At 36.2% G+C, this 10618-nt stretch overlaps 1 protein-coding gene across 2 annotated transcripts in view; it reads left to right on the plus strand.

Moving 5' to 3' along the window:
- PDE11A (phosphodiesterase 11A) overlaps positions 1–10618 on the plus strand; it is a 466948-nt gene that overhangs the window by 254909 nt on the left and 201421 nt on the right. For both annotated transcript variants that reach the window (XM_017868289.1, XM_017868290.1), the window contains one exon: positions 10133–10208. In XM_017868289.1, coding sequence (XP_017723778.1) covers positions 10133–10208 — 76 coding nt within the window. The remainder of the gene's footprint in view (positions 1–10132; positions 10209–10618) is intronic.

Below are 10618 nucleotides of genomic sequence, written 5' to 3' on the forward strand. Positions count from 1 at the left end.
TCATATGGCAGCTTACTTATTCAAAGCCAATGGGAAAATCTCACTCCAGTTGGCTGTGACAGAAGCTTACATAATGTCCAGAGTGGCTTATATAACCTCAGGAGTGATTATCCCATTGTCTTTGCCATGTAACGTAACATCACCAGGGAAGTGACTGTCCTAACATATTCACAGGTCCTGTCCACACTCGAGGAAAGGGATTATTCAAGACATGTAGGAAGCCAGAGTTGGGGGTGGTGGCAGGTGGGATTCTTAGAGGCCATCTTAGAATTTTGCCTATCATAGGCGGGGCGTGGTGGCTCACGCCTGTAATCCCAGTACTTTGGGAGGCACGAGGTCAGGAGATCGAGATCATTCTGGCTAACATGGTGAAACCCCGTCTCTACTAAAAATACAAAAAAAGAAAAAAAATTAGCCAGGCGTGGTGGCACACACCTGTAGTCCCAGCTACTCAGGAGGCTGAAGCAGGAGAATCGCTTGAACTCAGGAGGTGGAGGTTGCAGTGAGCCGAGATTGCGCCACTGCCCTCCAGCTTGGCTATAGAGTGAGACCCCATCTCAAAAAAAAAAAAAGAATTTTGCCTATCATATCCTCATAAAGACTAAAATTTAGTCCATGCATAATGTCTATCCTATGAAGCAATCTATATATCCTGATATTTTAAAATGTCTACAAGAAAAAAGTAAACAGAGAAGTATGTTTAAAATGATGTATAGAAGTGTGTATAGAATAATATATGTGAGTGTATATACATAAACAGTATATACATACTTTTTTTTATTTTTTTGAGATGGAGTCTTGCTCTGTCACCCAGGCAGGAGTGCAGTGGCATGATCTTGGCTCACTGCAAGCTCCACCTCCCAGGTTCACGCCATTCTCCTGCCTCAGCCTCCCGAGTAGCTGGGACTACAGGCGCCCGCCACCACGCCCGGCTAAGTTTTTTTTGTATTTTTCATAGAGACGAGGTTTCACTGTGTTAGCCAGGATGGTTTCGATCTCCTGACCTCGTGATCCACCCCCTCGGCTTCCCAAAGTGCTGGGATTACAGGCGTGAGCCACCACGTCCAGCCAGTATATGCATATTTTTAATAGATATTTTAAATTTAACATGTCTAAAGCACAGACCACAATCTCCTGCCCCCCAAGCCTGCTCCTCTCTCTGTTTCCGTATCTCTATTGAGGCAACACGATTCTTCAGGATGCTTATGTCAAAAAAAGTATAGGCATGATTCTCCCTTTCTCTCATGTTGAACATGAATTCATCAGGAAGTCCAATTGCATAATTTATCCAGCATCTGACCACTTCTTACCACTCAGCTGCTACCACCGACATCCAAGCTGCCATCATCGCTGTACTATTTCATGTACAAATCCTGTTAAACTGTCCCTCTCCTTTCACTTCTCCCCGCTATACTCTTTTCTCAACACAATAGTCAGAGGTTATTAAATTTTAAGTTATATTACAACTCTGCCCACACACTCTTCAGTGTCTCCTTGTTTCACTGGAGTAAAAGCCAAATTTGCAATTCTTTCAGAGACCTACAGTGCCATACACCATCTGGCACCCTATCATCCACCCCTACCCCTTACTCATACTATGCAAGCCACACTAGTCTCCTTGTTCCTACAACGTGCCACTTACACACCCACCTCAGGGGCTTTGCACTGGCTACTCCCTCAGCTGAAATACTCTTCCCCCAAGATCTGCATGGCTCATATCCTCTCCCCTTTAAGACCGTTGTTCAAATGTTACCTGACAGTGAGGCCTGATACCCTTGGTACTCCTTACTCCTCTTGTCATGCTCTGGTTTTTCCCCATAATCTTACCATCTTCTAACATGTAATTTATTCATTTATCTTTGTATTGTTTACCATCTGTCTTCTATCACTAAAATGTAAGCTCTATGAAGGTGAAGATTTTGTTGGTTTTTTTTCCACTGATGTATTCCCAACACCTAGAACAATGTTTAGTACATAATAGACATTCTTGTTGAATATTGTTCAATATTGTTGAATATATTATCTATGTATAATTTATGTGTATGTTTTATGTCATTAAATATATTATATATTGACATATGAACTTAATACATATTTACAGGAAAAGGTGAGGAAGGACTTGTACCAACCTGTTAATAATTGCTATCTCTACAGATGGCAGGGTTAGAGCTTTTGATTTTACTTGTGCTTTAAATTTTTCCTGTGTTCATATTATTTTTATAATCATGAAAAATGTTAAGATATTCCAAAATCTTAGACTCTCTATATCTTATATGAAATTATGTCTTACCAGGTTATTGTGAGTCTTCTTAAGGTTATAAACAATTATCGAAAATCATGATTGAAATAATACAATATCTAAACAAGTCAACTTGCCTTGCTGTATCTTTGGGGAATTCAGATAGATTATTTTCTATTCACCTTTGCCTTTCTTTCCTGGGATTTATTCCAACTAGGAGCATTGTCTGAGATTGTCCCAATAGCATGTACATAAACTGCATTTGCAGATGACCTGCTCTTGTATTAGGCGACTTCTTGGAATGCATACTCTATTTACAAATATCTTCACCATTACAATCATTCTGTCCTTGCTTTCAACTGGCATTGTGCCTCTGAATTCAATTTTCTTTAGTTAGTTGCACTTTAGTTTATCATCTGTGACACTTTCTGCCCTTTTCTTCTTATTAGATTCCAAGAACACGTGAAAACAAATACACTAATGCAAAACAAGTCATTATTTAGTCAATCTAAAGTATTATATTCTATTATTTAATTCAGTATTTCCTTCCATTTGTATAGTTATGGAGAGAATTTTCAGAGCCATCACATGCAGTATTTGCTTTTTGCCTACAATAAGAATGAACACTTGGACTCAACATTTAAATAGAAAAGGTTCATTCAGCAAAGGGAATGTCAGAAATCAACTAAAAAGTAGGGCAGGCCTTATGCATGAATGGATTTGGTGGTCCATTTATTTGTTACAAATTCAGGAGAGGTAGGAAACCCATCAGCACCTAGATCTCCTCTGCCATGGAAGGCCAATACCCAGAGTTACACAATTGACACTAAGGTGGTGTGATCTAAACTCTGTAGCTCTTCAGTCCCATGCAGCTCTTCCATGTAAAGATTTCCTCTGATTTTTTAAAGCCTGTTATAGACAACTCAATAGTACTTATCCTTGTCATGTAGCACTTAAAGATAATGGGGCTCCAGGCTCTGAGATTCTATGACTGAGAGCATTAAAGCCCATTTTGCCTGCCAGATCTTTGTGGTGTAGCACTCCCGCACCCCCACAGTGGCTGCTGAGAGCTAGCCTGGCAGGAGAGGTCATTCTCTATTCTCTGTAACACCTTCTGGTCTATCAGTTATGCTTCTGTTACAAAGGGAAATGTGCAAAATTGAAAACACTAAGAGACAAAGCTCTGTGGATCAGCTGAAATTCATTTGCTCTTGTCAATCTTCTCTCAGTTTCTGTTACTTAGTGTGAACCAGTTTGAGAACCTTTCCTGAGAAGAAGGGTAGATTGGATAGTGGACATAAGAATTGCAGATGAGCAGGAGGGTAAGGAAGGTTAGAGGTTAGAAGTTAGGGGGATTACTAAGACTTAAATAAAATATAGAATGGGGAAGCAGTGGGTAGTGAAAACAAATACAAGTCCCACAGTTCTAAGAATCCAACAGACTTTGCTGCATGGGCAGTAGAGAAAAAATGCCTCAGCTCCAAGCATGATCATTTATTTTGTCAGGAATTTAAAGAATCATGTACAGACACTATTCTACAAGCCATTAGGATTGATCCTATGTGTAGGTAAGACAGGCCAAACTCAATTCTCTCTCTCTTATTTCATGGAAATCAAGGGACTGACTTGGAACATTGGCTCCCTCAGCTTGTCTGGTTACTAGAATTTCTCACCAATAGATTACCTTTGGGGAGAAAGTATTGCTTTAGATTGTTGTTAAAGTTGTACATATCTTTCTAGAGAAAGGAAATACACTGAACATTAATAAATAGTATTATATTATCACCAATTTATTTAACATTTCCTTTGACCACCTTTGAGAGACTGGAAAATATAACAAGTACATGTTGATGGCTCCAAGAGCTAAACCATCTTTAATTAGATCCATTAATTGGAAAGGCCCCATGAGGACAGAAACTAGGTAACATTTTTAAGTAGACATATCTTTGATTGGAAAGAACTAAGCACTCCCAGAAATATATTTACTTTAACTGTTGCCTTCTAGAAAGGCTGCTTTGTCTCACACGGTCTAACTTTTGAGACTCTAATGGTGTGAATATTAAACCAAGAATGACCAAGCAGGCACCGTGTGGAACAATAGAGCAGATTTTTTTGGCAGGTGTTCCTTTCAATATTAGTAATATTTGTATTTGCAAAACTCCTTACAAATTTTGAAACCCTTTCACACACAAATTTTTATAAAACAACTTGGAAAACAAGAAAAAGCACAAAGATGAGAATCAGCTGTGAGGCCGAAATATGAAGATAACCAATGTTACCATTTTGGTGTGCAGGAGATAAATATTAATGATAAAATTGAGGCATTGAAACTTTGGGTGACTTCATTGGGGTGGTGTGGCTGATGGGCATTTTTGAGCTCCATTGACTGATTTGATATGGAGAGTTGGGGTTATCTGGTGAACAGGAATGATTCTTTCCTTTATACTTGCTTATTACTCTTTCTCCCTGTTTGGAATCTATTTAGACATCCTGTGCTTCTTTCATCTCCCTTCTCCTTTTCTTCCAGCCCCTGCAAAGGATAAAATGAACTCCTGGGCCTTGCCTTTTCATATGGTTACAGGAACTAACCTGGATTAGCACAGTTTTCCAGAAACAACAGCTGCTACCTCAAATAGGCAATTATTGTTCCTAGTTTGTAAATTTTAGACAATAAACACAGGTAATTTAGGCAATTTTTAGGGAATTAGGGAATTTCATTAATGATTTTTGAATTTCATTAGGGAATTTCATTAATGATTTTAAAATGGAAAAATTCACTCTCCTCACACTCTGCCATCCTTCCTTGTTCTCCTCTCCCACCTAATTGGCCTCATCAAGCATGTTGATCATCACCATTCCTTAGCCTCTCCTCCTTCCCTCAGCCACGATGGAAACACTTTAAAGACACCCTCTGCATTATCTGATGCTTCACCTCTTCTCCTGTGCTCAGCCCATACAAGACTCCAGCTCTGAATAGACGCAGCTCTGCTTTCTCAGTGTGACCTTCCTCTCTTCCAGGACTAACCACTTGAATTTTATTCCTGATCACATCCTTTCTTCCCTTGACCATTTTTGCCTTCAATTATCCCACCATGTTGCTAAATTCAGTCCTTATCTTATTAGACTTTTCTATAGCACTGGACACTGTTGCTTCCCCTAAGTTCTACTTAGAAAATAACTTCTTCCCTTATGGACAAATTACTTGTGTTTATTATCTAAAATTTACAAACTAGGAACAATAATTTTTAAATTCTCATAGCCAAGAAATTCAAAGGAAACTATTATGGTCATAATTTTTCCAGGATCCTTCAATGTATGTAATATGCTTTTGTATAACCACAGGCATGTACACCATTATCATTTAATGTATTAAATATTTTCCATATGAGTAACTGTTCTTCTATAGCATGATTTTAATTAGATGCATAATATTCTGTTGTATGAACGTACTATTATTTACTTAACCAACTCCCTCCAGTTGAATATTCGTGTTATTCTAATAAATCACTAAGATAAATAATGCCATAGTTCATACTTTTACATGTAAAGATATGTGCATAGCTTTGATAATTATCACAGGATAAATTCCTAGATATGAAATTGACAGGTCAAAGAGTAGATATTTATACTTTTTAGGCTCTGGATACACATCAATAAACCTATTTCCAGAAAGGTTATAGAAATCTGTTCACACATTATAGATGCAGTAAAGCCTTCAGGTTAAGAGCATGAGCTTTGGAGTTCTTGTCCATTCCTGTCACTGTTATCACCTTTTTCTTCTAGCACTAAATATTGTGTTCCCCAATGTTCAATTTTTAGTCTTTTTGTTGGACAAGTTCTCTCTTGCAATAACCATGCAATTAACTTAAATCTTACCTATGCAATTAACACAGAGGACTGATGACTCCAAGATTAGTATCTCCAGCCCCTCCCACTTGTAATGTGTGTCCATTTCGAGTTCGTATCATTTCCCTCAAATTTCCTGTGTTCCCCACTTCAAGGAACTCTTCCATGTTTACTCAAGCCAGAAACCTCAATGTTATCTATCCTCCATGGGGATGGGAGAGTGCATACTCCCACTTTCCCAGAATAAAAAAAACTCTTTGGGGCAACTATAGTGCTTTAAAAGTGATGGGTAAACAAAATTCTCTTTTATTTAACTGGCGAACAGCCTAAGGTTTGTTTTTCTCACCATCAGCTTCTAAATTGTCTTTCTTACTGCATGTTCCTTTTCTTCTTGCCCATTGTGACCTGTCCCTCAGCTGCCCAGATTTCACAGGAGAGGTTAGACAGGGGCTACTGTTGTCCCAGAGTTGGCAGAGACAATTGTGTTTACTACTTGGTGCTGCCTCAGACCCAGTGGTCTGTACAATATGTGACCCTCCCTCAGCAAAACAAAGCAGACTCAGCCATCCTAGTGCTGCTATGGGTAGCCTAAGTCTATAGATTATACCTCTCTAAAATTGGCTTTCTTCTCTTCATGCTTACTGGTATTGCCTTAATTCAGATTTTATCCTTAGGGAGAGGAAGAAAACCAGTTTGTTTTTTTGGAAGATAACTTTGATGGATGTGTTTGCCTTTGGCTGTGCTCCTTTGAGCCAGTCTCTCTCATTCAAGGCAGTTAATCTCTGTAAGTCTCATCTGATAAGAGAGGATGATAACAGTACCTACTTCATGGGGTGGTTGTAAAAGGTATAAAATAATGCATAAGAAAGTGCTGAGCGGAGTTCCAGACACAGAGTGAACATCCAACAAATGTGAGCTTATCATCATCATTGTTGTCTTTGAAGACTCACTGTAAAGGTCTCAAGCTGCTCCTGATTTCTCTAAACAGAGTTCGTTGTCTTCCAATTATGTTTGAACGTCTTCTACTTGGACACTTATTTTATCTCAATATTTCTATCTTTCCTAGACTGTAAGTAACTCAAGGGTAATGACTATTTGAATTCATTTTTCTATCCTCAACACTAAGCAATGTGTCTGGTGCATAGGAGGTGGTAAATAAAGATTTTTTGGAAGAGTACACTGGACGAATGATTTATGCTTAAGTTTTTGTTTCTGCATCTGGAATTCTCAAATATCAATCGATATAATTCACTCTGTTAACAAACTAAAAAAGGAAAAATCACATAATCTAAAATTACATGACTAAAAGGTATAAGAATTAAGGGATAAGATGACGTGATCATGTGGCAAGAAAATCCAAAACACTTTACAGGTAAGATATTAAAGTTAATAATTGAATGTAGCAAGATTGATGGAAACAAATTTAATATTAAAAGTCAATTATATTTTATGTACCAATTATAAGCATTAGAAAATAAAATACTGATGTCATTTACAATAACATGAAGTTTTTAAACGCCAAGATACAAATATAACAAATTATGTGTAAGAACACTACATGGGAAACTACCCAACTTTGCTAAGAGAAATTTTAAGAGCCTTAAAAAAATTAAGAGATATTTATGGATTGAAAGACTCAGTTTTGTATAGGTGTCAATTCTCCCCCAAATTGTTAGATTCAAAAAATACCAATAAAAATCCCAGGAATGTATACGTATGTGTATAAACTGCAAATTGATTCTAAAATTTGTATGTAAATGCCAGAGATCAAAAATAGTCAAGACAATCTTGAAGAAGGACAAAGTTGGAGAATTTGCACTACCAGATACTGAGCCTTATTACACAACTGTGTTATTTAAGACAGTATGGTATTGGCATAAGGGCAGATATCTAGATCAATAATAGAACAGAGAGTTCAGAAACAGATCCAAATATATATGGATAGTTGATTAATGAAAGCGATGGCACAGTAGAGTGATGGGAAGAGGTATTGCTTTTTCCCTCAAAACAGTGCTGGAGCAATTGAATATCCATTTCAAAAAAAAAAAGAAATTTTGACTCCTAGCTCATATTATACATGAAAATCATTTTCAGTTGGATTATAAATTTAAATGTGAAAGTTAAAACAATAAAGATTCTAGGAAAAGCATAGAAGAATATCTTCATGAGGTTGGAGTACGGAAAGATTTCTTGAATAAAACCAAAAAAGTACTAACCATAAATTTAACAATTGAAATATTTGACTATATCATATTAGGGACCTCTGAATAAAAGACACCATTAAAAGAGTGGAAAACAAGCCATAGAATAAGAAAATATTTGTAATACATATATCTTGCAGAGGGCTCTTATGCAGAATATAGAAGAAACTTTTACAAGCCAATTTTTAAAAATCAGACAACCCAACAGGAAAAAAGTCCAAAGTTCTGAACAAGCACTTCATGGAAGAGAGTAGAAATAGATGATAGGTATATGAAAAGTTGCTCAACTTCATTAATCATAAGTAGGAAAATTATAAATTTATTGTCCAAATTTGGACACTTTTGAGAATGAAAGGCATATTATTAAATAGTTATGTCAGGGAAACAGACTTAAACCAGGATTTATGGTCACCCTAGTCATCAGAGATAATCAAATTACTTTCACAAGGAGATGCAACCACATATCTATCAGAATTGTCAAAATTTTTTTTTAAAACCTGACGACATCAAATGTTGGTGATGATATAAATCAACTGGAACTCTCATACACTTCTGGTTAGAAAGTAAATTGGTACAAGTACTTCGCAAAACTTTAAAAATATATATTTTGAAGCTGAACTTGTAAATAACTCAGCAATTTTATTGTAAGTATATGCCTATGAGAAATGCATATGTGCACTAAGTATGTACAAGAATTTAGGGGCATGGAGGTGGCTTCTGGGGTGGTGATAATATTCTATGTGTTGATCTTGGTAATTGCATAGATCTGTTCATTTTGTAAAAATCCATTAAGCTGCATACTTACAACTTTGGAGCCTTTCTACATGCATGTTAATCTTCAAAAGACATTAAAAAAGAGAAACTAACATATTGGTGCAATGAATAGAAGATATCTGGAAAATTAACTTCTCAAAGAGAAATGTCAAAAAGAAAAAAATCCAAATATAAAATTTAGCTGTGTAAATTAACTTGTAGTTTCAAGTGTTTAAAATATGTGGCTCTTGCCTTCAACAAAGAATATTTTAAAATATATTTTTATCTCAATATCCATGATCCAAAACCTTCATATCTTATTGTTTTCTCCTATTGTATCAGAACACTAGATTGACCTTCCTCACTGAAAATCAAGGTCATGTTAATTCACTAAGACCCTTTCACTCGTAGTGGTTTCGCTCTAGCCATTCAAATATGGACCATTGTTTTTAATATTAAATGGAGTTTGTTACTCAATGTTTGATGTTGATAATTGTACCTCTGTATTTTAAATGTCACCTCCTGACATCTTTTGGGGTACAGAAGGAAAATCCTTAAACCTCTACATTTATCTTACCTTTTTTGTATACAGATTTGACAACATACATAATTATTTAGTAATAGTAAAAATATAGAGTATTAAAAGTAAATGTAAATATGACAGCATTATAGGCACAAATATTTTTTACTAACAAGTGTACCCAGTCAAAGATAAAAATTGATCACTGGTTTAATTAAAATGCTTTGAATACCCAGAGGAGAAACAGTTGCTGGAATTCTTATCTGGTGGTGTGGTCATGATCAAGATAGTTTTATGTTCAGCTCTCTATGGCTGCAGGGATTGGAGGAGGTCATGTTGGTTTGGGATTTTTTTGGTTGATTAATATTTGGCTTGGGTTTGATTTCTTTAGGATGTTCATTGTGATGAAGGAGGCAGGTGAAGGAGTTTATGCATTACAAAATTAGGTTACAGTGTATAAAATAACTTTTAAAAAGTTATTTTTGAATATCTGTTATGAAGAATGGAAAAAAATGTAAATAAAAAATGAATAGTTAATATTCAATTTTAATTGACTTCTTTCTTGTTTCCTAGGCGGACCAGATATCTGGTTTTCACATAAGATCTGTTCTCTGTGTCCCTATTTGGAATAGCAACCACCAAATAATTGGTAAGAGATGACCTAAATAGTTAAACTGCTTGAATAAAGAAACAGAAATTTGCTTTAAAATATTCCCATATTGATCTAATTAAACTAAAGAGCTTCTGCACAGCAAAAGAAACTACCATCAGAATGAACAGGCAACCTACAGCATGGGAGAAAATTTTCGCAATCTACTTATCTGACAAAGGGCTAATATCCAGAACCTACGAAGAACTCAAACAAATTTACAAGAAAAAAACAAACAAACCCATCAAAAAGTGGGCAAAGGATATGAACAGACGCTTCTTTAAAGCAGACATTCATACAGCCAACAGACACATGAAAAAATGCTCATCATCACTCGCCATCAGAGAAATGCAAATCAAAACCACAATGAGATACCATCTCACACCAGTTAGAATGGCAATCATTAAAAA

This window comes from Rhinopithecus bieti, unplaced genomic scaffold (genome assembly GCF_001698545.2).
Source record: "Rhinopithecus bieti isolate Rb0 unplaced genomic scaffold, ASM169854v2 scaffold_3062, whole genome shotgun sequence".
In the NCBI taxonomy this organism is placed as follows: Eukaryota; Metazoa; Chordata; class Mammalia; order Primates; family Cercopithecidae; genus Rhinopithecus; species Rhinopithecus bieti.